Genomic DNA, 27,858 nt, shown 5'->3' with positions numbered 1-27,858 from the left:
ACCCGGAATAGCTATGTATGATACTATGCAATTTGTGCAACCAGATGTACATACAATATGCATGGGATTGGCCGCTTCAATGGGGTCTTTCATCCTGGTCGGGGGAGAAATTACCAAACGTCTAGCATTCCCTCACGCTTGGCGCCAATGAGTTTTTATTTGAGAGAAAAAGAAGACTATGCCTTCGCCATATAGAATATGAATAATAAGTAATAATAGCATGGCACTTCGAGTTCGATATGAGCAAACCATTATTGTTTTTTCATAACATGAGATTCTGTATCGAGAGAGTAGTATGAGACAAAAGGTATTTCCGATTTGATCTTATCTATCGGGGGTCCATTTCAGCGTCACAAACTTTTTTGTTTTCACACCAGAGGTCTCTTTCCAATATTTATGTTACGAAAGAGTATTAAAATGAAAAAAAAAAACGATCATTTTTTCCTTATTTGATGATCGGATCAAAAAGAAACTTTGGGATTGCTGAATCACAAAGGAGATAAATATATAAAGCAACGGAACCATCATAGTATTTTTTAACTCTCCCGAAAGGAAGGGTGGTAAATGGATCATTTAACGATTTGGGTCTGATAGATCCTATGTTTTCTCTTTCTTCAATGAAAGGAAAAAGTAAATTCCATTCTAGAGCCGTATGCAATGCGCAAAAAATGCCTGTACGGTTGTTCAATTCTATTTTTTTTTCTTGTTCTTTATCTCTTTCCTTCGCACGATCGGGCGAGATAGGGGAAGCACTCATTATGTTATATCATCAGGGTAATGATCCACCAACCTGCTAGTTCTTTTTATGAGGCACAAACAGGAGAATTTGTCCTGGAAGCGGAAGAACTGTTGAAACTCCGCGAAACCCTCACAAGGGTTTATGTACAAAGAACGGGCAATCCCTTATGGGTTGTATCCGAAGACATGGAAAGGGATGTTTTTATGTCAGCAACAGAAGCCCAAGCCCATGGAATTGTTGATCTTGTAGCGGTCGAAAATACCGAGGATTTCACGTAAATCCGTGATTCCATTTCGAACCATAATTGAATGAACTGTGATTTGATATTTTATCTTCTTACCGAGGTAAAATGGGGTAAAATATTCAATGAAATCGACGTAATTCATAATCATCCGGTTAGGATCGATCTAAACCAGCCCATTCTGTATACGATTCAGCATGCCAACTATTAAACAACTTATTAGAAACACAAGACAGCCAATCAGAAATGTCACAAAATCCCCCGCTCTTCGGGGATGTCCTCAGCGTCGAGGAACATGTACTAGGGTGTATGTGCGACTCGTTCAGATCATGAACTGGAACAAAAGAAAGGAGACAATTTTGACAGTATCAATGATCAGTACCAATGAATAGGATAGAATGGAAGAGTTCCACTCACTATCTAAAAAAAGACCTCTATTGTGTATAAAATTTATGGTTTCCATTGGTAGAAATCCAATCACCTCAATTGGAGATGAGAAGCAATTCCCCATTGGTAGCAAATGGTTATCCATTAAGCGGGGAATGGTATTTAAAAAGCAGAAAAATTATGCTCCCACTCTTGCAAGAACGGATTAACAGGGTCAGCTACCTAACCAACCTTCATAATTAAATGCCGTTACTGTATGGGTAGATCTCATTGTGAAAAGACCTATTACTGTAGAATTTATGGGTAGAGCCAAAGAGTGTGAACTGTACAAGTTACTAAAACTAAATAGGGAAGGGGCTCCGGTGTATAGAAAGGACCTCACCGTTTAAAAAGTAACCATAGAAACGATGGAACCCACTATTTATTCATTTACATTTACGACTTAATTTACTTTTACTATTTTTTTGATACCGAGTATCGATACAATTTCTTATTTCGAGGTGAAATGCTTCAAAAAAAATCGTGGTTGGGAAGGTCATAGTAGCAAAAGCCATTGGAATTTTTATTTTATACACCGGAAGAATCAGTTTTGTTATTAATAGACCAGGAGGGGGAAAAAGAATGACTGAAAGAAACGAAATCAATCAGTTATTCATCAAAGTTTCATTTGATTCAATGACCAGAATTAGACGAGGATATATAGCTCGGAGACGTAGAACAAAAATTCGTTTATTTGCATCAACCTTTCGAGGGGCTCATTCAAGACTTACTCGAACTATTACTCAACAGAAAATGAGAGCTTTGGTTTCTGCTCATCGAGATAGGGGCAGGCAAAAGAGAGATTTTCGTCGTTTGTGGATCACTCGTATAAATGCAGTAATTCGTGAGAATAGGGTATCCTATAGTTATAGTCGATTAATACACGATCTGCACAAGAGGCAGTTGCTTCTTAATCGTAAAATACTTGCACAAATAGCTATATCAAATAGGAATTGTCTTTACATGATTTCCAATGAGATCATTAAATAAGGGGATTGGAAGGAATCCACCAGAATGATTTAAGCGGAGTTCCCCGGAGAATGAACTCCGGGAAGGTAGAGTCTAAATTACTACGATAAAGTAGTAAAAATGAACGAACACGTTTCAATAATAAAAATAAAAGATTTTATCTTTTTATTCCCCGATTCTATTTTGTTTTCTTATGACATGACAATCCAATCTGGATTCTCTAATTTTTCGAACAAAACATCAACCTGGGTTGGGGTTCGAATTGGAATTTTGATTCAATTGAGGCGTAGGCCTATTTATTTCTGGTTCTAGGACCAGTAGTTCTAGGGGTTGACTCGGTTCTCTCAAATTGTTTCTCATTATTAAGAAAAGGTAACAAAGATAAAATACGAGCTTGTTTTATAGCAATAGTAATTAATCGTTGTTGTTTCAAGGTTAATCTATTCACTCGTCGAGATAATATTTTTCCTTGTTCACTAATAAATCGACTAATTAAACTCATGTTTCTATAATCAATTCGATCCCCCGATCCAATTGGGGGCAAACGCCTACGAAAAGATCGCTTGGATTTAAGAAAAGGTCGCTTGGATTTATCCATGGTTTATTCCTTATCTCTAAAATCCTATTTCTGAATTCGAATTCATTTGGGATCCGACCAAAATAGGATTTGATTTGTTTCTATATATTATATGTAATTTGTTCTTGTTACTTCGAAGGGTAGCACACACACACGCCCCTTCAATCTATTTCTTTATCTCCCCATGAATTGTATGCTTGTAACAATAGGGACAGAATTTTCTCAATTCCAATCGACTAGGTGTATTGTGTCGATTCTTTTGAGTAATATATCTGGAAATGCCCGGCGATTCCTTATTAACACTGTTTCGGACACAACTAGTACATTCCAAAATAACTCTGACTCTGACCTCTTTACCCTTGGCCATGAACCTCCTTTGAATTTTGGATTCACTCAACGCTTCGCTTTTCGATCCGAAACGAAGAAAAAAAGTAAAAAAAAAAAAAAATAGAAGTTGCTAACTCGAAATCCAATTATGAAAGATTTCATTGCAATCAATAGAGCAATAATAATAAGTGATACAACAATTTCTAACTATTAATTATTTCTAACCCTAGTACAGTATTTCGTTTAAGTATCTTGTATGATTTTGTTGCCCTAGAACTACATTTATTGCTATTTGCGTACTCCCCCTATTAATTATTAATAGTAGAATTTGAGCCTGACCCGAGTTTTACTGAGGTTGAATCCACTTTGATTCTTTATTTTTCTGCCCTTACATATCCTAAAAAACCGAAAAAAGAAGAAAACAAAGAAAAGAGAGGAAGAAGGATTAGTCAGAGATAATTTATTATATCACTAATCTTCTTCGTCCCTTCTCATGTCAATAACTAGAATGAAAAAAAGGGGAATGTCAACGCATCTGGGAATAAATGATTGATCTCTATCAATAGACCTGCTAAGGACCCGAACCATAGAGTACTTAGCACAGGTGCCACGGAGAGATATGTTTTTATATCTCGCATTGAAAATCCTCCTTCTTTAATTGTAATACATATATGATCAGATGCATATGTAGTTAAGGATCACTTGTATTTGTACGCGGAATCCCTAACAACAATGGATATATACAACGACCCGGTAGATAAGATTCCCCTTTCCTTAAAACAGAAAAAGACGCCCCCTTCTTCCTGAGTATTACCGATAAATATTAATTTATTTATATGTTTATATGTTGGGTTTCATATGTATATAATTTTTTATTATATGTTATATGAGACCAAAAAGAAAAAATGGCAAGCGAAATTGTATATCAATGGGGAAATAATGATGTGGAAAACAAGACAGGGATTCTCTACAATGACACTGTATACCAATTGAAAGGGATGTAGCGCAGCTTGGTAGCGCGTTTGTTTTGGGTACAAAATGTCACGGGTTCAAATCCTGTCATCCCTACCTATTCCTTCTCCTACGGGCAGTAACAAGTATGGGCAATAACGGGGAGATCCATTGAGATCGATGAAAATTGGATAGACTCAATCTTTCATTTCAGTTTATGATACTATCTGCATGCAAGGTGTATTGGGCGTACAAAAAGAATCCTTTTCTTTCTTTTCTTTACGGTCTTATCTATTGTGATAAGAAAGCGCTCTTAGTTCAGCTCGGCAGAACGTGGGTCTCCAAAACCCGATGTCGTAGGTTCAAATCCTACAGAGCGTGATTCTGTTCTTCTTAGGTCGAATTTCAATGAAATAACTTCACTAACTTGAACAGCAACCTGAATCTGAATTTGACCTCCTGCGGGTTAAAAAAAGAAGGGGGTCAATCAAAAAACGAGATCTTACTTAATCAAAGATCCAACTGATCACCGCGCCTGTATTGTAAATATGCAGTTACGAATAATCCAGCCAAAGTAATAGGAATTAGACCTAACACGATTCCAAATAGTAAAACTTCAATCATTTCGATTTGTTTGATGTTTGAAAGGGGAAGAAAAAAGAGAGGTAATATCTATCTTTAAATATTAATCCGAATCGACCATGAATCTCAATGACCAAGAATTTACAATTGACGCGGGAAGGCATTCTAGAGTGCCTAGAATCTCACAGAAACATTTATTTTTATGAATTTAGAATTCAATTCAAATAAGTCGTATTTTGCTCAGACCAATAAATAGAGCTGGGGTTATAGTTGAAGCCGCCAGTAGAAAACCGAAATAACTAGTTATAGTAGGCATGAGGGAGCTAAATGAGATACGTTCTTTTTATACATATGGTTATAAAAAACTTACCTAAGTTTCCGCTTTTGAAAGATAAGAGGATACGAAAAAATACCAATTGATAGAATCCGTTCCAATTGAAAGTTTTTGATTCATCTTTCATTATCATTTATCATTATAGACGTCACTAACAAAGATAGAGTGAGAGAAGTGGAAAAAAAAGATTGATTCATCATCTGTGACATCTACCCATGCCGTGATTTCGACTCAACAGATTCATTGAGCAACTCGTGGGTAAAGTAATAGGAAAAGAACCTTGTAGTGGAATTTCATTTATAAATGAAACTCTCTTTGAATCACTATGGAATTAAATCAAATTGGAAAATTTTTTCTTTTTTAATTGTATAGAATCCAGTTTCTATTCTGGAACAAAGGGCCTTAGAATACCTTTTGCTTTACCTCATTAGATTCAGTGGTTACCCCATTAGATTAAGCATGTAGGCTCATTAATTATACATAATATCTCGACTGCTAAGAAAAAAGTGCCGCACGATCGCTCGAAGAAATAAAAGCCTTAGTTCGGTACAACTCAATTTTAAGACTAGTAATTCTATTATCTTTTGGTTTTAGGTTCTACATGCTGTCTTTCCATATTAGGGAGTCCTATCCTTGGAGCTAGTCAAGAAGGAACCTTTGGATGTAATGCAGCAACGGTTGCATCACGCATATTGATTGTTCCAACTATTGTTTGTTTTCTTTCATTGAATACTATCTACTAATCTTATTGTACTACTAACCGATTTCTTGAACTGAAAGGATTTGAACAAAAACCTTTTTCTTTTATACATATACAACAGGGTTCTAGATTTCGTATCTAATTGAATTGTGTGAATATGATAATATCTTTCATGAATTATTAGAACCCGTTGGACTCACACTCTACCAGATCCTCGGGTTCTAGTCCAAAGTTAGTAATGGAAAGAACCCTATACTTATACTACTACAGGAATTTGAAAAATTTTCGATTGAATAGCACACGGTTCCGCATATATAAGGAACAAGAAAGGAAGAAATCAATTATGTACCACTTCTTTTGGTTTCGATATTGATTGAAATTGCGTTGCTGTGTCAGAAGAAGGATAGCTATACTGATTCGGTATACTCTAAAGATGCCCTCGGTACACTATTGACGATCTCACAAAGATTCAAGATCAGTGGGTTTCCATTTACTGATCCCATCTTTCACGGAATCGATCCCCCTTTGACTGTACAAGAATATGTGGAGCGCAGCATGTCTGGAAGCACGGGAGAACGCTCTTTTGCTGATATTATTACCAGTATTCGATACTGGGTCATTCATAGCATTACTATACCTTCCCTATTTATTGCGGGTTGGTTATTCGTCAGCACGGGTTTAGCTTACGATGTGTTTGGAAGCCCTCGGCCAAACGAGTATTTTACAGAGAGCCGACAAGGAATTCCATTAATAACTGGCCGTTTTGATCCTTTGGCACAACTCGATGAATTTAGTAGATCCTTTTAGGAGGCCCCAATGACTATAGATCGAACCTATCCAATTTTTACAGTGCGATGGTTGGCTGTTCACGGACTAGCTGTACCTACCGTTTCTTTTTTGGGGTCAATATCAGCAATGCAGTTCATCCAACGATAAACCTAATCCGAATTGAATTATAGAGCTATGACACAATCAAACCCGAACGAACAAAATGTTGAATTGAATCGTACCAGTCTTTACTGGGGGTTATTACTCATTTTTGTACTTGCTGTTTTATTTTCCAATTATTTCTTCAATTAAGAGAAAGAAAAAGAATAGTAGGAATTCTCTTATCCCATTCGGACGGATCTCATCTCATAATTATCCATGACTGTTTATGTCTCTAGCATGACCACTTGATGAAATGTGGAGGGAAGTGGGGTAAATGGCCGATACTACTGGAAGGATTCCTCTTTGGCTGATAGGTACTGTAGCTGGTATTCCTGTGATCGGTTCACTAGGTGTTTTCTTTTACGGTTCATATTCCGGATTGGGTTCATCCCTATAGTAATCATATGAACTAAGTTGTAGACAGGAAAAAGAAAGTAAGAACTCAACGGGACCTTACCCCTCGAATTAGACAAGGGGGTAAGGTCCCGTTGAGTTCTTACTCTTACAACGAGACTTTGATTCATTCCATAACATAAAAGTTCGAAGTTCATCCAGTTAACATAATCATAATATTCTATTCGTAGAAATAAAAAATGGGCCTTTTGCTCCGATGTTTCAAATCACGCTATTCCATTTTTTATGATAATGTTTTTGAAGAATTAATCCCATTGATTGGATTCAGAATATATGTTCTACATAGTATCAATTCGTCCAAAATCAGAAGAAAGAAGGAATCAATCCATTTTCTGGATGACATAATATGGATTCCTGTAGACCTGTAGACGAGACATCACCCAAAGCATTTCTATACTAATAGAATCTTACTCTATTTATTATCTCATCAAAGTTTCAATTTTCTTTTGTTTTTTACTTTTTTTAGAAGTTCATTGAAGAAGTTCTATTTACTCAATGAGTTACTCTACCCCTTTTTTGTTTTGCTTGCCCACCACTTCTTATAAATCCAAACAAGGAGGTTCCGATAAACCTAGAAAAAATGTAAAAAAGGAATAGTACTCTTTGACGAAGCGGATCAAGAATCATTATTCTTTCGACACAAGAAAAGGTGGAAAATTACTTTTCTTGTGTCGAAGATTAGGAAGACGAGTAATACCTCCTAGAATCGGTTGTTCCTTTCATTTATCCCTTGCTTTATAGTCTCCTACCACGTATGTCTATTATCTATTTCTATTCGAATTTGATTCTATTATTCTAATAGCATAGAAAACTATTGATATATTTCGTGGCATTTCAAATTTGCCAATAGTGACATAATCACACCACTCCAATTTGGATTGAAAAACGGGTAGTCAAGTTCAAGTTAAATAGTGTTCTTCGCAATAGAATACTATTCTATTACTATACTAGCAGTGGAATCCAAGTAATTCCCGGCATCTCGCAGAAAAACAGTATAAACAAAGCAAGCAAATAAAAAAGCTTTTTTTTTTTACCATACATAATTACATCGATCAGCAAGAACAAGAATTTGATTTTTTTTATAAACTTGATGTTGATAAATACGTGGATCTAAAAATTCATTTCAGACAATTGAACCTTCTCAAACTGTTTCTTTTTAAGAACCAAAAATATTTGTGCCAGAATAACAGATGCCAAGAAGAACAAAAGGCCTTGGACACGTGATGGATCTTGAAGTACTATTTCTGCGTCTCCTTGACCAAATCCACCCACATTGGGATTACTTGTTAGTGGTTGATCAAGCTTGATGGATTCACCTTCTGAAACAAGAAGTTCTGGTCCTGGAGGTATAAAATCAACCACTTGGTGTCCGTCCGATGCATCCGCTATGGTTATTTCATATCCCCCCTTCTCTTTACGTATGATTTTGCTTACTATACCTGCTGCTGTAGCATTATAGACTGTATTGTTACTCTTACTCCCATCGGGATAAATCTGACCCCTTCCCCTGTTCCCGCCTACATATATAGGATATTTTAAGAAGTAAACGTCTTTTTTAGTAGCGGGGTCCGGGGAAAGGATAGGAAAGGTGATTTCACTATATTTCTGACCAGGAACAGGACCTATCACAAGAATATTTTTTTTAGTGGGGCGATAACTCTGAAAAGACAGATTGCCCATCTTTTCTTTCATCTCGGGAGAAATACGATCGGGAGGAGCTAATTCAAATCCCTCAGGTAAAATAAGAACAGCTCCCACATTCAAAGCCCCCTTTTTTCCATTAGCAAGAACTTGCTTCAGTTGCATATCATAAGGGATTCTAACAACTGCTTCAAATACAGTATCAGGAAGTACCGCTTGTGGAACCTCAATATCTACGGGCTTATTAGCTAAATGGCAATTGGCACATACAATACGCCCAGTTGCTTCTCGTGGATTTTCATAACCCTGCTGTGCAAAAATGGGATATGCATATGAAGTAGATGTCCGAGTTATTACATATATCATGATCGATACAGAGATGGATCGAGCCATCTGTTCCTTTATCCAAGAAAAGGTATTTCTATTTTGCATGGTCCAATTATTGATCCCAAAATTTCTACAATAAATTAGGTAGGTTGCTAGTATAGTTCCCTGTCCACGATTCTGCTATTGTATTGGAATAATTTTACTGGAATATAGGAAGAATCCCTGGATGGGTAGAAATATAAAAAGTGAGTAAGATTTTTAATGGTTTGTTTATGTACGAAGTAACAAACATTATGATTGGATTAATATCGGTGGATCAGTCTTTAGTCATTCATTGAATGATAAATCACTACAAGTGACGGAGATACGCGATTTAAATAACGGAAGATCCAATATTTCAAAATTGTATCTAGAATGACTGGAAAAGTGGAAACAAGACCCGATATAATTTGGTCGTTATGATCAAACCCAAAATCTTTGGAGATAGAACCAATCATTAGTTCCCAACCATGGGGCGAGTGGAATCCGATACATAAATCAGTTAATAAAAGAATAGAAAAAGCTTTTATTGTGTCACTTAAGTTATAGAAGAATTCCTGAACCCAAGAATTAAGAATGACAAGTTCTTCATTACCCAGAATAGAATAACCACTTAGAATAGCGAAATAGATTATATTTGTCGAGAAGTCCAAAATGCTGTGGATATGACTCTCATTGTGCATCTTGATCAATTGTATCGTTTCTTTATGAATTCCTATATGAAGCTTTTGTATATGTGTCTCCGGGTACTCTTTTATCATTTCGTCCAAAAGGGATAGTTCCTCTAATTCTATGAATTTTTCTAGAACATGCTTTTCTTGAATATCATTCAAAAAAGTTTCGGATTGCCCAGTATTCCACCAATTCGTAACCCAAGATTCCAGACTTTTATTAAATGAGAGAGAGATCCACCAGGGCAAAAATACTATAGATGCAAGATATGGGAGGGTAGTGAGTGCTTTCTTTTGTGGCATTTTGAATCTGTGAATTGCTAATGAAACCAACTCATTCGTCGACTCTATCCGATCTGATATTTCTATGAAGCATGAGTTCTATAACAAGGTATTGAACCTATGGATCTACTGCCCTTTTTTATTTGTAATTAATTGGTTAGTCCTTGTATCGAGAAAGAATATAGAATTAGAATAAGGGTTCGCGCTGAATGAAGAAATAAAAATATATATTGTTTTCCGATCTCTCAATTGGTCAAATTCGAAACAATTACATCCTTTCGGTGAATGCCCGAAAGAGCCACCTCGAGTAATTCATATTATTCGGATTTCGAGACAAAAGAACCCCCTTAGATCAATTATTTCAAAAAGTTTCGCTGGCTACCCAGACCATAACCCGGGAATAATTGGGGGAAATTTATGAAAAATATTGATGGGATGATGAAATCAAAAATGAGTGGCAAAACCCGAGAGAAATTGGATCTTATATTATAGTTATAAGAGAATAGTTATAAGAGATCCAATAATTTGATCATCAAGCAGGAAAAGAACGGATAAAAAGAAACATCGATTGACAAAATAAAAGAGGGGTAATTTACAATACAATATAGGATCCATCTGTATCTAACATATCAATTCAAAGATATGTGATGAATCCATTTAGACTTGTTACTAGCATGAAAGAGTTGAGTTTATTTCCATAAAAAAGAGTTTTGGTGGGCAAAAATAAGTTCGTTTTCTGGTTCTTCCATATACATCTGCTTTTGCTCGAATGAGCGTTCTGAAAAAGCTTTAGTTAAGTTCTATAAAAAAGAAGATTCCTTAGTTCCTTCCCCAATGCTAATAAAGCATTCATTCTTTTCAGTTCATTTCAAAATACTTCAATTGGTACGCGCAAGAAATAGGCCAATTCAGCAGCTTTTTGTTCAATTTCTCGCGGAGTCAAATTCTCATCAGTCCGAGTCAAAGGAATGGCTCCCTGGCCTCTGATTTCCATATAAAGGACACGACGAGGAAAAATACCCTCTTTAATTTCTATTCTAATCGACTGGACATCTCTCATAAGGAATCGAAGAAAGATACGACGATTTAGCCCAGGAAATCCCCAACGAAAAATACACACTATTCCTTCTTTTCTATCGAATCGGTCATAACCACTACCTACATTCCACGAAATTGTGCACCACAAATAGGAACTAATGAACAGACCTGCGATCCCATAGAAGGACATCACGATCCCTTGTGGAAAAAAAAGGATTTGCTGAGACGGGAATAAGGATATCAGATTCCTACCAAGATAACTAGAAGCTCCAACCAATAAGAATCCTAGTGAACCGAAAAGAAGGATACAGGCCCAGCAGAAATTACTTGTTTTTCGAGACCCCGTTATAAGTTCTATCCATATACGTTCTGATCGCCAGTTCATACTAGATCCAGTTGCATTTTATTGGAATTGAGAGAATAACCCAAATGAATTTGACTTTTCTTTTTTTGTTCCCGAAGTAACTCTCAGCAACTAGCACTATTATGATATGATGTGAACTATTAGGAGTAATTCATCGAATTGCTTAGATATAAAAGCATCTGCTTCATATGATCCTCCTATGGATATCTACACACAAATAGATACATTGAGTTTCCATTTTCTACATCTGCTGATCCATTTTAAAATAGCTATAATGAATGCATTGATCCATATATCATGTTTCCACGTGTATAAGAGCTCTTTCATTTGTGTTCGGAGGAAGCCGCATGTTGGGTTGTACCATATTACACTAAGTAGATATCTGTATTATGATCAAGTCCAAGTCTTGAAATAAATTGATGGTATTTTATCCCATCGGATCTAGACAATCTTGTTTTTTTGAACATGAAGAAATAAAGAAGCCATTGCAAGTGCCGGAAATACTAGGCCCACTAAAGGCACAAAAATTGAGGGTAAATTGAGAGTTGTCATAGAATGGATACCTCGATTTAATATTTGTACCTTTTATAAGGATATCTTATGATAAGTATATCTATTATAAGTATAGAATAATAAGTGCAAGGAATGGAGAACTAACTAAGTATACCTATTCACCTTTATAACTGAAATATATATATGATAATCCACTTTCTTATTCTTCTTCTCTTGTCCTTATCTTCTAATAAAGAACGAAAGAGTTTCTTACAAATTCCCCAAAAAGGATTCTAACGAATCCTATCCAACAGAGATTCCTCGTAAAAATGTGAGTTCTCAGTAGATATAGAAATATGCAAGATTTCTATTCTAAAATTTTCTATATTTGAATTATTCTAGATCTATAATACGGTTGATAGCTACTTCCTGATTACGAATCATGAATATAGGTATAAAAAAACAGATTTGTAGGAAAAAAAGGAATTATCCGAAACTTCTTATTCTTTCTACAAAGAGATCTTATGCCCGTAAGGAAAACAACATTCTTCTTATTTTTACTTTACTTGGGGGTTCCGATAAACTAAATATAAACTAAATACTTGTTCGCCACAAATAAAATAACTGAATTGAATGCTCTACTTGATTGAAATTGAATTTTGATTCACGGGAAAGAAACCGTGAAGCTGAAATAACTCACTCAGAACACTTTTTAAAGGATTACGTGGTACGATTGGGTCCAATAAGCCCTTATGGAATAAATACTCAGCCGCTTGGGAACCATCAGGTACGGTCTTATTCAATGTTTGTTCAATTACTCTTTTACCCGCAAATGCAATGTAGGCATTGGGTTCGGCAATAATGATATCTCCCAACATACCAAAACTGGCTGTCACCCCACCGGTTGTAGGAGATGTAAGGATTGATACATAGAATAACTTTTTATTTGATTGATAATTATATGAAGCAGAAGATATTTTAGCCATTTGCATCAAGCTCAAACTCCCTTCTTGCATGCGTGCTCCTCCGGAAGCACACACTATAATAAGAGGTAGAGATTTCTTATTAGCATACTCGATCAAACGGGTGATTTTCTCGCCTACTACGGATCCCATACTGCCCCCCATGAACTGAAAATCCATAACCCCAATTGCTACGGGAATACCATTTAGTTGACCTATGCCTGTTTGAATAGCCTCAGTTAACCCTGTTTTTCTTTGATAAGAATCGATACGATCTTTATAAGGTTCCTCTTCTGAATGAAATTCAATGGGGTCCATAGAAACCATGTCTTCATCCATAGGATCCCAAGTGCCCGGATCAATCAAAAGTTCGATTCTATCTGAACTACTAATTTTCAAATGATATCCACATTGTTCACAAACATTTAGTTTTGACCTAAAAAATTTCTTATAATTTAATCCATAACAATTTTCGCATTGAACCCACAAATGCCTGTATTTTTTATTTATATCGAGATCATTATACCTTCTTCGCATATTTAAATCACTTCTATTTGTGCTAGTTCTTATACTGGAACTTTCATTGTCACTACTATTTACACTTTCATTACAAATGAAACTATACATGTAACTGTCACTGTAATTGTCGCTACCGCTTGAAATGTAACTATCAATACTGATTTCAGAACGAAGATAACTGTCAATGCAACTATAAATGTAATTATTCCAACTATATTTAGTATCATACATATAACGATCAGAGTAGTGATTGTCACTCTTAGCCCCATTATTTAGATAACTATAAAAAGAACTTTCTAGTTCACTCAGAAAAGAACGATCGTTGTCAATCTCAAAAATAAAATTTTCAATATCAAAATATATGGAATAACTGTCACCATCACTATCCTTAACTAAAAAAGTATCATCAGAGATGAAACTCCGAATGTCCCTAACACCGAATAAATGATCAACATTATTAGAAGTGTCACTATCACCCCAACTAGAAAGATTTTTATCTATATCATTTATAACGGGATCTTCACTTCCACTGGTATTTTCAATAGGACCAAGACTATCCATTGATTTACTTAGCCCGCACCCGTGTTTTAATTCCTCGTTAAACAAGATCGAATTGAACCACCATTTTTCCATAGAGCCTTCCTGCCCCCCTATTTGAATGCAAATACAATAGATGAATAGTCATTCGATGAAAAATTTGAAAAGAAAGTACAAAGAAAAGAGAGAGAGTAGTGGGGTAGGGGTGGTTGATACCAGTTAATGGAACTTTGAGAGAGACAGAGTGGGGGCTGCCCCCTTTCACTTTTTAGGGTGAAACCTTTGTATTTTTTTCGGTTTAATATGTTAGTCTTTACAAAAGCATTGCTATATCCATCATCAACATGTGATAAGTACGATAACCGTCTAAATTAAATCAATAACCTAAATTAAAAATAAATAACCTAAATAAAAATTAAATCAATAATTTTAATTTAAGTTATTAAAATTATTATTATTTATAATTTTAATAACTTAAATTTAATAATTATGATTCCACTTCCTCTGGGAATAACTCTGGGACCTATAGAGTTTTGGAGTTAATGTCAACACTATCAACCATTTGGGCAACTAAGTGTTGACGGTGGAATCTTTGTAGTGCATGGTAGTATTCAAAAAAATATTTGTCGTTGTTTTAATGAAATAAGAAAAAAATTTCTTCCTTTCTCTCTCCTTTTCTTCTTCTTCTTCCTTTCTCTCCCTTCTTCCTTTTCCCTCAATCTCTCTCTCTCTAAGCTCCCCTTCGCCGGCAGAAATTTCGGCGAAGTGGAAGGGTTTCCAGATCGGAAACCCTTCGTGAAACCGAGGGTTTCCGGTCTGGAAACCCTTGTCCCCTTCGCCGGAATTTCTGCCGGCGAAGGGGAGCTAAGAGAGAGAGAGAGATTGAGGGAAAAGAAGAGAGAAAGAAAGGAGGAAGAGGAGAGAGAAAGGAAGAAAATTTTTTTTTTTTAGTAAAGGTGGCCGGTCGGAATTTTTATTCCGACCGGCAACCTTTCGCCGGAGAAGAAGGGTGAGGTGGAGAAGAGGTGGTGTGATGGAGGAGAGATAAGGTGAAGTGGATGATAAAGAAAGGGGTGATGTGGTTTTTTTTTTTTTTTTTACCCTTTTTCAGAAATAATTCTATTTTGGCCCCCGAGGATAATTTCGTCAAAAATTTGGTCCTTGGGACCAAAACGAACTGCCGCACACTTATGGGGGCTAAAACGGCCAGTTGGTCACAAATCGGGGGCCAAAACGGAATTAACCCAAATAAAATAGATGGAATATAATTCCTTGTTCCTGTGGACCTGTCACGTTAAAAACCTTGTGATAATGCAGACTCCACGAGCCTACCCAATTTAGAATAAAGTTGGACAAACCAAATGTCTACATCAAATATATACAATATACAAATTTGGAAGTTGAGAAAAAATATATTTTATGAATTTTAATTATTGAATCTGATTTTTATTTTAATTAGACTTAATTCCTTTTTGACCCCCTACTTTGTGACAAACTTCTTTTATGACCCCATTTTTTTGTAAATTAAAATTTGACTCCCTTTTATTAACACCGTCAGTTAACTTTGGTGGTTAACTTTTTTGTTTCCATGATTGCCCTTGTTATAAAAGTGTTTTTTATAAATTATGTCGTCCGACCACCATCACCGGAGAAGATGATGAGGTGGCGGTTGATGATGACATGGAACAGAGAAGGGATGAGATGGAAGTGAGAGAAGTGCTTTTAATATATTTTTAAAACAAATTTTTTTTTGGCCCCCTAGTTTTTTCTAAATAAGTTGAATTTTTTTTTGAATCAACCCAAATTAAAAGGGGGCAAAACTTGAATTTAAAAAAATACTTTTATAACAAGGGCAATTATGGAAACAAAAAAGTTAACCACCAAAGTTAACTGACGGTGTTAATAAAAGGGGGTCAAATTTGAATTTATAAAAAAAGGAACCATAAAGGAAACTGGTCACAAAGTAGGGGGCAAAAAAGGAATTAACTCTTTTAATTTATTTCTTAATATTTCAATTAGTATACTTATATAAATAATCAAGGGAATCTTAAAATTTTGTTATAAGGCCAAAGTGTTTTACTCTGTGACACCATTTATTCAAATCGTCAAGCGAATAACAATCTCGACAAATCATGTATGCAACTCAAGATGGAGGAAGGAAACCTTCGCTCACCGACTCTAATTGTACTAGTACTTTTCGGAATACGAAAACAATTGTGACAGAAAAGGTCGATTTTGTCTTCCACATGTAAAAATGATAAATGAAACTTACCATAAAACAAGTTATTCTTTTTTTCTTGTTGATATAAAACAAGTTATTCAATTTCAACAAAAGAAAAAGAAGTTATTCACATATCCATCAATGTTACATTGGTCTACTTAGGTTGATTAGATAAAAATGTGACCAACTGAAAATCTAGCTTGGCTTGCACGTTTGTTGATGTCAAAAAGTGATATTTCCGTTCTAATAGGAGAGTAATTTTTGTAACTCTCCTTACTATGATAGACACGTAGGATGTATGTACAACGAACTATCACGAATCGTGAATGTATCTTTTGTCAGTAATGGCTTTAGTCGGAAAGGTGGATCTTTGGCAGTAACGGACTTTTCGAGACCATTCAAAATTTTTAGATCTGATAAACTTACTACTTACAAATCACTCGAAATTAATCAAAAACCGGTGATAAACACTTTCAATGATTAAACCACTTCAAAAACTTTCAAACACTATATAAAAGTCTTTAGTCTCTTACTTCAATGAACGAACTACAAGCGATTTCCTTCAACAAAACACGAAGAAATCTAAAGATTTTGTAAAGAAAAATCGAAACGAGAATGGAAGAATATCAATGAGTGGTTGAAGAGTCTATAGACAAAATGACTAAATGGTGGGGCGCCTCCAAATGGCGGCCCAACAACAACAGAGTGTAGCGCCTTTAGAGGCACCCGATAGGAAAGTCCGGGTTTAACATAACTTGAACAGAAGAAAAGAAAAAGAAGTCATCTATAAATTTTGTATAAAATAAGGGGCCAGACATAAATCAACCATAAAAGATAAATTTGGCCAAAACTCCCTGAAAAATTTAGACTTTGGTTAAAAAGGATCGGTCAATTTTGTTTAATCTTCAACTCTCTGAATATTTTTTTAATTTGCAACACCTTGCGACAGCTTTGCAGCGCCTTGCGACAACTTTGCATTGCCTTGCGACCACCTTGCAACGCCTTTGCAAAAAATTATTTGGTTTTTAACCAAACAAAATGCAATATTTTTGGATTTTTAACAAAAACAATACAAATTTTGGGTTTTTAGCAAAACAAAATATATACAACTTGTATTTTTTAACTAAAAAAAAGTTTAAAATTGAGTCTTCGCCCAATTTCCTGATCATAAAATAGGGTTACACGAAAAAAATCCTATTTTGTGAACCCTAAATAGCTTTTGTTTAATATCTTTATAATTATAGAGTATTTAATTTTTTAGCCCTCATAAACTTCTCATATTACTAAAAAAAATGAATATATTCGACTATTTTTTGTCCCTTTAAGAAAACCCTAAGGTTAATATCTAAAGAAAATTAAGTGATATTAAAAGGTCGCGGCTTTGGGGAATAAAGAAAAGTCTCGGGGGCATAAAGACTTTAGTCAAAACGATTTGACATCTTCATTTTGAGTCCAAAACTTAATTTTGTTATCTTTTACCCCTTAATCTTCATCACTTTCTCTCTTATCTTTCTCTCTCTATATCCCTCTCGTTGTTTATCTCTATTTAAATCTCATAACCAAAATGTCGAACAAAATCACGATGAATCAATTTTAGGAACACGAAGCAGATTCGAAGAACACGAATAAAGAACACTCGAAAACCCTAGACCTAATCAATTTGAAGAACAGAAAAGAGATTTGGAAACACGAATCAAAAGCTCGGAAACCCTAGCCCTTATCATTTTCAAGAACGAGAATTAATCGAAGTGGTGCTTCAATTTCAAGAGACGGAGATGGAATAGAGAGATTGATCGGTGATCCTAGTGAGAGAGAGAAGTGGAAGAACTTTTCAAATTAAAAAACCTCATATCTTTCCGTAATTAATTACAAAACATGGTGATTTGATGATTATACTCTCTTTCTGATGTTTTCTCCATGAACCAATCGATTGAAATCTGGTTATATATCATATGAAGATACGAAATCAATGGAATTCAAGTTTTTATCAAAATCCACAATGAACCAGTGGAAAACGAAAACCGGCTTTAGAAAACCAACAAGAGGACGGCGATGATAATTAGTAGATCCAAAATGAACAAAAGAGCATCAAATTCAAGTTTCTTGGAATTATTCTGACATTATCAATGAAATTCAATAATGAATATGAAAAGATGGATATAGAACTTCAACTGCCATTGATTAAAGAATTACGGTGATTCCACCATTTCCACCGACACCAATGAAATCGAAATCACTATCATCAATAAAAAATATTAGATCACCAAATTATCAAATCTATAAAAGAAAATCAGTGAGAGAGACACTGAAAGAGAGGGAGAGCAACAAAAGAGAGGTGAAGATGGAAGGAGATAACAAGAAGAAATGAGGAGATGAAGATTTGGGGGTAAAGATAACAAAGTCAATTTTTGGATCCAAAATAAAGATTTTTCTTAAGTCAAATCGTTTTGACTAAAAGTCTTTATGCCCCCGAGACTTTTCTTTATTCTCCAAAGCCGCGGCCTATTAAAGTTCAATAACCATTGTGTCTTTTGTCATAAATTCCTAAATGAATTGGTCCACGCGCTAAGAAGCTTCTTCAAGACTAATTGTGCAGAGGAATAAAACTCGGGGGCTCTTTACTAATATTTACCAACTTTTGCTGACTAGCGTACCCACTCACCAATCAGACGTGCGCGTCATTTAGCGCGTGGGTTTATTTCATTTATCTTCCTCGCGAAGCAGTAAAACTGTCTGAACACCAAAAGTTATTATGAATTTGAATCTTCATTGACGATTGATGGAAGTTAGGGTTTAGGTTTTGAGGATCAAAGATAAGTTCAGGTGATGTTCTTCTTTCTCTCTCTAAACTGACTTTACTTTCTCTCTCTAGTCTCTAAGTTTGTCTGACTTTGGTTTGATCAAATCGCACAATTTCTACACTGAATAGTTTAAGTTTCATTTGATTCTGATAGAGAAGAAAAATTGAGTAACTGGGTATTTCAGAATAGAGAGGAATTTGTTTTATGTTGAGAGAACGGTGGAGATTGATTCTGGTTTGCCGCCATTAAAATGCTCCGTTGCTTTGACCTAAAAGCAACGGAAACTGTTGATTCATTAGAACCATCACCTCATAGATCTAATGGACTTACAGAAATTGAAATTGATCAATCAAATTCAAATTCTGAAGACGAAACCCCAAATTCAAGTTCTCAAATTTCATCAACCGTAAACCTAAGTCAAGAGTACACTTTAGCTGTCCATACTAATTCTTATAATGAAATCTGGTCTAAAATTCACCACCACCACCAAACGGCGGAGCACAACCAGGGCTCATCGTCGGAAGAAGAATTGGATAGAGGGGAGGGAAAATTAGATAGAGAAGAAAAACAATTGATAGTAACATCATCAACAACTCATTTAGTTTCACAAGTTCTTCAACCAAATAGAGATTTAGTTAATGAAGCTCTTGGAAGAGCTAAACCCTCTAATCTAACTCGTCTTGTTTCAGCTTACTTTGTTCATAGTGAAGATACTTCTCGTCTTTGTTTCATTCTTCATAGAAGTGTCGATCGAGCTCGTTTACTTTACTCTCCTCTTCTAACTCTTCTTGAAATCCTTCCACTTAATTCTCTTATCTCTCAACCTCAATGTGATCAAACTTTTGAAATCTTTCAACAATTCAATCTTCTCGAAAACCCATTTCCTCAACCCGGGTCTGATAATTTTGATGAAATGAGGCGTTGTTTCTCTGAACTTAAACAACAACTTGACCACCGTCTTCATAAAGCTCGTAAATTAGCCCGTCTTAATCGTAATGCTTCTACCCGATTTACTTTCTCAATGTTATCTATGTTTTCTAGATATCGATTTCGTTTTGTTTCTTCTAACTTTGCTAAGAAACAACTTCATCATATTGCTCAACTTGATGCTGCAGCGAAAGGTACTTATGTTCTAAACAATGATCTTGATACAATTGATCGTCTTGTTACTCGTCTTTATGGTGTAGTTGAGAGTGATAAGTTATTGATTCGAGTGGGTTTAGAGAGAGGAAAAGATCGGTATCTTATTCACGAAGTAGTAAAGCAACTACATAAGAATCATTCGAATTTCCTCAATCAACTCCGGGATCTTGAAGAACATCTATGTCTCTGTTTTGCTACTGTTAATAGAGCTAGGTCTCTTCTTTTGCAAGAGATTAATCATCAACAAGCTTGAAGTTCCTAACTTTGTAAGTTACGTTTACCGAATTTGTTTGTTTAGGATTGTTGTATTCATCAGTTAAAGATTTTGTTTTTGATGTGCAATTACGTCGAAGAGTTAACTCTTTCTGTTAATATTGAAGTAAAAAATTCATGATTATACACATACCGGTATCTTGCGTAATTTAGAATTGTTCAAATTATATGAAGTAGATAGGTAAAAAATGTTTTTCTCCCTTTGCAATATTTTGTGCTAATGTTAATGAATTTGTGATGTTAAATGAACTTGTGTTGCGCCATGATTGTACGACTCAAACATCGTTTATAGGAACAGATGAATAAATAGTTATGATTAGGTTTTCTTATTGATGAATTTTGGATTCCAAACGCACTTAATCGTTCAGACACTTGATAGAAGTTAGTAGCTTACACAAGTTCTAAGTTTCTAAATACTTGTTTAGGATACGAATATTGATTCAAGTTCATTTTTCATTTGGTTGGGTATTGGCTCAATTGGTGAACGGTTTTACTTACAAACCCAATGCCTAATTTGAGCAGGAGATCCTTCATTTCTCTCGTGCTATATCGCTATCTTTATTCCTTCAATCAATTTAAAGCTAGTATCTTCAGTCATTTTGAGTATTTTCATTCATTGTTAATTTCATAGATTAAGAAGGCTAAAGGGGATAAACTCAGCAATCGGGGGTTATGGGTATGTGGCCTAAAACCTGGCCAATAGGGTATATATTGCTCTTCTCTGTCCATTTATTTGTATATGCAGGCTAATTGGCGGTAAATCTTTCTCAGTACTTCATCAGTCATTACCCGCAACGGAAGAAAATGATTACGTTCATAATCATTGATGTGATAAACAGGTCAAAAACTTGAGCATGTCAAGTTTATAGAAGTTACTAGTTATCCATGTGGAAGTTCTTTCTTTTGTTTCATTCTAGTAAACGCAAATAAGGTTATATTTTCTGCATATTTAGGGATATAAGCTGGAGGTAGTATCGGACTCGATATTATGCCACTAGAGAAGAATAAAATGCAAGAAAATAAGCTAAGGCAGCATTATCATATCATATAGTTTTCATCTTCATGGCTTTATGCCAAGTATTTTGGGGTTGAAAACAAGATATTGGTTGTATCATAGGGGTTTTGGTTGTTTATATCTGAGGTACTGCATTATATGTATAAATGCCTCGTTTACTCCATACAGATCCGTAATAACCAAAACTAAGATGGTTTTTTTTTTTTCTCGAGTCAAAGATTTGAGATCTCGATGGCTGAATTGACTCGAGTTGGATTTCAGATTGTTTGTTTTTGTTTGACTCGTGAGAATGGCTTATTTAGATTGGTTTCAGGTCAATTTGATTCAAATGAGTCAAAGAAAAACAAACATCACCCGAGTTCCCCATTGATGGCCTTTTCGACACCCTTTGAGTCTTTTAGTTCATACAAGATTTATACTGCAGCATATATTTCTTGATCTTTGATAAGTCAGCTAATAAGATGGAGACATGCCTCCTAGATGGGTTGGTCAGGTAACGTCATCATCATCATCAGTGACAGGTAGAAGAAGCTATTGAGAATATTAGAAGAGCTTCATTTGATGCTTGATTTGAGTGGATACAAGGACAAACGTATTATTGTTGGTATTTTACTATTAGAATATCTCCTAGAGTTCTCGAAGCGATTCATTTCCGTCCACCTTGACACAAGATAATGTACTAAATTATTGGGGATCGTTCGTTCTAGTTCTTTAATAGATTATACACATGTTTTTGGGAAGTAGTTGAAAGCAAGCCTCCGATCCTGACTTTCCACCCTTCGGAAAAGCATCTTGGACTTCATAAATGAAATTAGTGGCTGGTAGTGTTTATATTTGAAGCTTTTTCAACAATCTATGCTTCAAGATTGAAAACATTAGGCCCCAATCGTCTGACGAGTCGCATCTAATGCTTTTCATGTTATCCTCCTCACAACAAAAAGACATTTTAACCAAATATAAAAATGAAATTGAATAGGACGAAGTCTCTCCCTCCCTCCATCCGTCCACAGTTCTCTCTCTAATGGAGGGAAAGTGAATAATAGAGGAGAGAATCACAAACCCCTCTGTTATTTCTGTTGCTATCTCTGTGTCCATAAATCTTTCCTTCTCTTTCCAAATAGAACATGTGTAATCCTAAAATTCTCAATGATAAAAACTCTCACCCGCCGTTGTCTCAAAATATATCACAAAAAAAGAATCAGATTCAACAGCTTAGAGCTTCTTCAACGGGCGACTCTTAACTCTAAAACTTCAATGCCACGAGATTTTTTAGGATTTTTGTGAATTATAACTGAAAAAATCTCTCTACCATTGAAATACAAACACTGAAAAAATCTGCAATAATCCATCAAAAAGTTCAATCTAACAGCGAAATAATTACTGAATTATAACTGATAGTAGTCACTCGAATAAAGGAACACAAGAACATTTCACGTTTTCCTGTCCGGCAATGACATTTTCATGGTTTAAATCTTTTAGCTAAGTAGATAAATATATACATAAAGATGTCTCAGAATAGGAATAACTTATGTCTTTTTTCATACCGTTTTTCTTTACTGCAACGAATGAAATATTGTTTCGTACTGACAGTGTATAAACCACCTGCCTCGAACTGCAGATCAAGATCTCACAAAAGATTGAAACTTACATTTAACTTGTTTTCTGATCAGAGTTCATAGATACACCTAGAGACTGCAAAAAAAATATCACTGCACAGAATGCCACAAGGATTAATAAGCATTGATATGTGCATCTCCCCATCTGCTGCAACCTACTAAGATGATATGAATTTCCCCACAAATGTTTTCAAGACTTTCACTGTTGTCCCTATAACCAGCAACCATAATACTGCACAAAAAGCCACAAGAATTGAGAGGAACAAGTATCCCCCGTTTTTACCAGAATTTCTTCTCCCTTCAGGAACGCCTGTACCTCTAGCAACATCCGTTTCTACGGTAGGAATTCGGGCTCTACTAAAACTTGACATTCGCTCAAATGCTCTGTTTATAATGGCATTCTCCGAGGCAAAAGCAGGACGAGTTGGTACTGACCCCAACAAGGCTGTAATTGGAGAGGAGAACCAGGAATTTACATCTACAGCCTCGTTGTTGTCTTGATTTTGCCTTTCTTCACTAATAAAATTACTTGAAGAACCATCTTCATGAAATGTACCTAAAGATAACGACACAGGTAAGAAAACCAAACCAATAACCACTGGGGCTTACTAATGTTGAAATATGTGATGAAGGAACCTTCAGTCAGATTTTTATATACCTGGATCCAACGGGGCCATAAACTCCTCGTTCGATTTAGGTGGTATACAGATATTAGGGTTCTGATCATGCACCCAAAGCTGAGATGTAACAGGCTCGAACTCATAATCTAACTGGCTTGGCTGCATATGGTAGTCCAAATGGTTTGCCATTTCACCACCAAAATTATAATATGGGTGTGAAGTTGCGCCTTGGTCAATGGGTCCCATATCATGCAGAAACATGGCTGCGTCAAAGTAAAGATCGGGGTCTTCAAAGACTAAATTGTCATCAACGTGCTTCAAATCAGAAAAGTTAGGTTGTGGACCAGTAAGATCATCCATCTCCAAGAAGTTGTCTTCCTGAGGTTCATCGGCAACCTGCTCATATATATTAGGACCAGATGTGACCTCAGGTATACCGTTTGATGGTGAGTCAGGGACACCCGACTGGGCAACGCCAATGCTATATGGTGCATCACGCTGTACATGAGAAGGATTTAAGACTACGCTGGGTTCAGGAGAAATGGCTTCCCCAAGGGTGGGAGCCATCCTAGTATTCCCAACTTCTTCTCCAACCTACATTGAGACAATAATATATTCTGTCAACAGTTACTGTAACCCATAAATAACTAGCAGAAACGTTTATGTATGAAATTAGAGGATCGCGATAGACTAAGCTTCAAGTGTTCCGTGTTTAGGTGAGATTCAACCAGAGTTCTCTGAAAAGCATTGGGGGTGAGTGGTTATGATTGTTCCTACTCATTTAAGGTCTAACTTTTATGTTTATGTTTTTTCATTCCTTCGGGCATGAGGGATCACTTAAAAGACAGCAAATAGAAAGACAAAGACTGTTTAGATACCTCGGGTAATAAAAACTCCAGACCATGTTCTTGTTCTCCATTTATCTGAGGCTCGTCTGCAATAAACCCCAAAATTTCATCAAGGATGTCAACCTCAGGTTGACATCGGTTGTTGATCAATGCTTTCTCGCTACAGACATTTCTATCTACATGCTGCAATTGGTTATCTTGCTTAGCTCCTAGCGGGTCACAGTCATCTGCCCATTCCTCCTCTCTGAATGGTGCCCCATATTGTTCACCATTTTTCGGACCAGGTCCACTCTTCTTATATACCTTATATAAGGCATAAGAATCCTGCTAACCAAAAAACCCAGATGTTAAAGAAAAGTAATCAACTTCAAAAGCCATGAAATTCAATATGGATAAGCAGCAGTAAACCTGCACATATTTGCATCTCTTAATCTCCTCTTCATCCATGGTATATTCATGCATGACCCAATCAGTACGTTCGCCGCTAGGAGCACGACCTCTGTAAAAAACTAGAGTCTTTTTGTTTCCAACGATACGAGAATTCCATTCAATACGACGATCTTTTCCAGTTGCTTTCCAGTAACCATGTCCAGTAGCTCGATTTGATCTCCCCCCATTTGGGTACTTTCTGTCCCTAGGGCTAAAGAAGTACCACTGTCTATCTCCACTCTTTAACACAGATTTGCCTGGATTCATTACAAACACAACTAATCCTTCAACTTCTACTACCGAAACCCAAATTAAAGTTCAACAAATTTGTAAAAGAAGATGTTTTTTAATGGATAAAAGACCAATAAATCAAAAACCCTAAGAAAACACAACAAAAAGTAACATATAAACATAAAAAAAGGAATTGAAATAGAGTAAATATGCAATTCGATTGAATTAGGAATTTGACAGTAGGAAAAGATTAGGGTTAGGGAATCAATACAAGGTAATTCTTCAGGATCGCACTTGTAAACATCGACATCTGCGATGACATTGAGTTTGAGACGGCGACGACAAATCTTTCTCTTAAGATAATAAAGAACAAGTTCCTCATCAGTTGGATGAAATCGAAAACCTGGCGGCCATGATTTTGGATCCCCAAATAGATCATCTTCATCTATGCAACGACCACCTCCACCAGCTGAATCAGTAACCTTCATCCTCCTAATAACCTCCTCTACTTACTGAAACCCCAAATACTGCTATAAACAAGGAATAAAGTTAAAACCTAAACAAGAAAATCACCACGAAATCAAATCATGGAGAAGAAAAATAACCAGTAGCTGAGCACAATGAACAAAAATCAATCATTAAAAATCATGATCAGAGAAAATCTCTCTTACCCCTACAAAATCGGATAAAGTTTTCCAGTGAATCTTCTTCTTCTTCTTTGTCAACTGTTAGAAGGCGTCTTTCTCTCTCTACAATCCTAAAGTTTAGAGAGAGAAACGTAGTTTAGAACATGACGAGTGATTCAGTAGAAACTAGGTTTTGACGTTCAACCACAACGGTGAGAGGATTTCTGGGTTATCTTTTTTCCAATTAAACGATAGGTGGGTTTCTTCTCCTACAAGGAAGGACTTCAAGGGTGAGAAAATAAATTGGGCGATTCCCTGAATGCCCCCCTAACTTACGACTATATTCTCATATGACTCCTTTCTTTTATAGAAATATCCACATGGTCCTCTACTGTTAGGATTTTGGCTGAGTTCCGGATGGTAACCCGGTTCCAGTTATGTCCCGTTAATGCCAACAACTGGTAGCCCAGTTGGTAAAAACATCTACTCCGTAATTCAGAGGTTTCAGCTTCGATCTCATGAAAGTGCAAATCCAGGAATATTGAACTTAATTACAAATAAAGTAATTTATGTGGCTTTAGGCCATTTAATTTCGTAGGATTTAGACCATTTAATTTCGTCGGCTTTAGAACATTTAATTTCGTCGGATTTTAGGCCGGTAGTAATTTGGCACTTATCGTGCTTATCACATCGTATCGATGTATCACTGTCTTTGTAATGACCACCGTAGTCAATATTAAGGAAAAAAAAAAAATTATGTCCCGGGCAGATTATTTTTTTTTTTTTTCCAATTCCATCTCGTTTACTAACTCGAATTTACTAATTACACTTATTTAGTTTAAAGTATAATTAAATATTCGATTGTGGTACCCTATTACACAAGTAATTTAGCATTTTGTGAAAATATATATGTATTGCAACTGATTATGTAAAACAACTAAATTAAATTTATTTCTGGTCATTTATTTTTATCATTGTGAGTTATTTATAAAATCTTTCAGCATGACATACACAAGTAAATCTATGTCCTTCATCAAAAAAAAAAGTAAATCTATGTCTGTCTAAGAATATAAGGGATTACATATTGTCTTTTTTAACTTTTTTGTGGCCAATTTAAAAAAACTTTTTTGTCGCCTGGCCATTTTGAGTGTGTCCCAAAAGTAGCAATTCTTAAGTTAGGACAAAACCATAGAAAAGGGGTCATCTAACTATTCATATTCATTCATGTTCACTAAATATGTGGGTTAAGTGAAATCTAGCTACAAGCTATCATTTAGGGAATAATTTGTAGTAGAATTTAGTCTTGGGGCATGACTTTGTGCCATTACCAACTATTAGTTGACTGGCATGCAACTAAAAAAAAAAAACTATAGTTGACTATAATTAGAGCACGTGAATGAATTTATGGTTTTCTTTCGTTTTTTTAATCGATATTCAAAGGGTGTAAACTGACTTGGTAAGTGGTTGTTTTAACCAAGTATTTTTTTGCTTGGAATTTGACTTCGAATGTACGATAGTCATTACAATAGCGTTGATACATCAAAGATGTGATAAGCAGGTTAGCTACCAGATTAAACAAGAAAATGCGTAAAGCCCAACTCTTTTTCCTCTAAACAAATCTTATGATTAAAAGTAAGAGTGGTGTTTCTAACTTATCTAGTTATCTTACAATGAAAATAAAATGACTAGAAATAACATAAATGATTGTTATATCGTTGTATTTGTTGTTATATCTAGGGCTGGGAAAACGGTCCGAAAATCCGAGACCCAACCTTACCAGCCCGGTCCGTGACGACCCGTAGCCCGAACTGAACAGGGTGTCGGACTTACCCGGCCCGCTGTACCGGGGGTTATAGTGGGCGGGATTCGGACAGAGCTCCTTACCCGGAGTCCGGCCCGATAGATCCACCCGATACCCGACGCCCGATGAGGATCCGTCCGACCGTTGATTTACATTCCTCCAAACCCTAAAG

General features: G+C 35.8%; 2 protein-coding genes and 2 non-coding genes across 7 annotated transcripts; 3 read left to right on the top strand and 1 right to left on the bottom strand.

The window, feature by feature from the left end:
- The first annotated feature begins 4,273 nt into the window (after nucleotides 1-4,273).
- On the top strand, nucleotides 4,274-4,347 carry TRNAP-UGG (transfer RNA proline (anticodon UGG)). The gene has a single exon. It is a non-coding gene; the product is annotated as a tRNA-Pro (tRNA).
- A 190-nt stretch (nucleotides 4,348-4,537) lies between these two features.
- Nucleotides 4,538-4,611, top strand: TRNAW-CCA (transfer RNA tryptophan (anticodon CCA)). The gene has a single exon. It is a non-coding gene; the product is annotated as a tRNA-Trp (tRNA).
- Nucleotides 4,612-19,005: 14,394 nt separating this feature from the next.
- On the top strand, nucleotides 19,006-21,678 carry LOC147566125 (transmembrane protein, putative (DUF677)). 2 transcript variants are annotated; one of them, XR_015230365.1, is made up of 3 exons: nucleotides 19,006-20,493; nucleotides 21,132-21,312; nucleotides 21,395-21,678. XR_015230365.1 is itself a non-coding variant. In XM_086652622.1 (2 exons), the coding sequence occupies exon 1, from the start codon at nucleotides 19,335-19,337 to the stop codon at nucleotides 20,478-20,480; it is 1,146 nt and encodes a 381-aa protein (XP_086508748.1). In that variant the 5' UTR covers nucleotides 19,006-19,334; the 3' UTR covers nucleotides 20,481-20,493; nucleotides 21,132-21,678. The 2 variants fall into 2 exon arrangements, 1 of the variants encoding a protein (XP_086508748.1); XM_086652622.1 differs by having other exon boundaries at nucleotides 21,132-21,678.
- A 1,148-nt stretch (nucleotides 21,679-22,826) lies between these two features.
- LOC147566124 (NAC domain-containing protein 17-like) lies at nucleotides 22,827-26,221 on the bottom strand. Of its 3 annotated transcripts, none has more exons than XM_086652619.1 (6): nucleotides 25,931-26,221; nucleotides 25,531-25,786; nucleotides 25,008-25,285; nucleotides 24,630-24,923; nucleotides 23,790-24,345; nucleotides 22,827-23,687 (listed from the first exon to the last, which is right to left on the bottom strand). In XM_086652619.1, exons 2-6 carry the CDS (start codon nucleotides 25,745-25,747, stop codon nucleotides 23,290-23,292), a joined length of 1,743 nt encoding a protein of 580 aa, XP_086508745.1. In that variant the 5' UTR covers nucleotides 25,748-25,786; nucleotides 25,931-26,221; the 3' UTR covers nucleotides 22,827-23,289. The 3 variants fall into 3 exon arrangements, with proteins under 3 accessions (XP_086508745.1, XP_086508746.1, XP_086508747.1); XM_086652620.1 differs by having other exon boundaries at nucleotides 25,531-25,788; nucleotides 25,935-26,065; XM_086652621.1 differs by having other exon boundaries at nucleotides 25,531-25,792; nucleotides 25,936-26,046.
- Between the last annotated feature and the right edge of the window lie 1,637 nt (nucleotides 26,222-27,858).

The sequence above is a fragment of the Eschscholzia californica genome, unplaced genomic scaffold (genome assembly GCF_041429995.1).
Source record: "Eschscholzia californica isolate CP2 unplaced genomic scaffold, dmEscCali1.0.p SCAF_1, whole genome shotgun sequence".
NCBI classification, from domain to species: Eukaryota; Viridiplantae; Streptophyta; class Magnoliopsida; order Ranunculales; family Papaveraceae; genus Eschscholzia; species Eschscholzia californica.
This window is presented reverse-complemented; position numbering and strand designations above follow the sequence as displayed.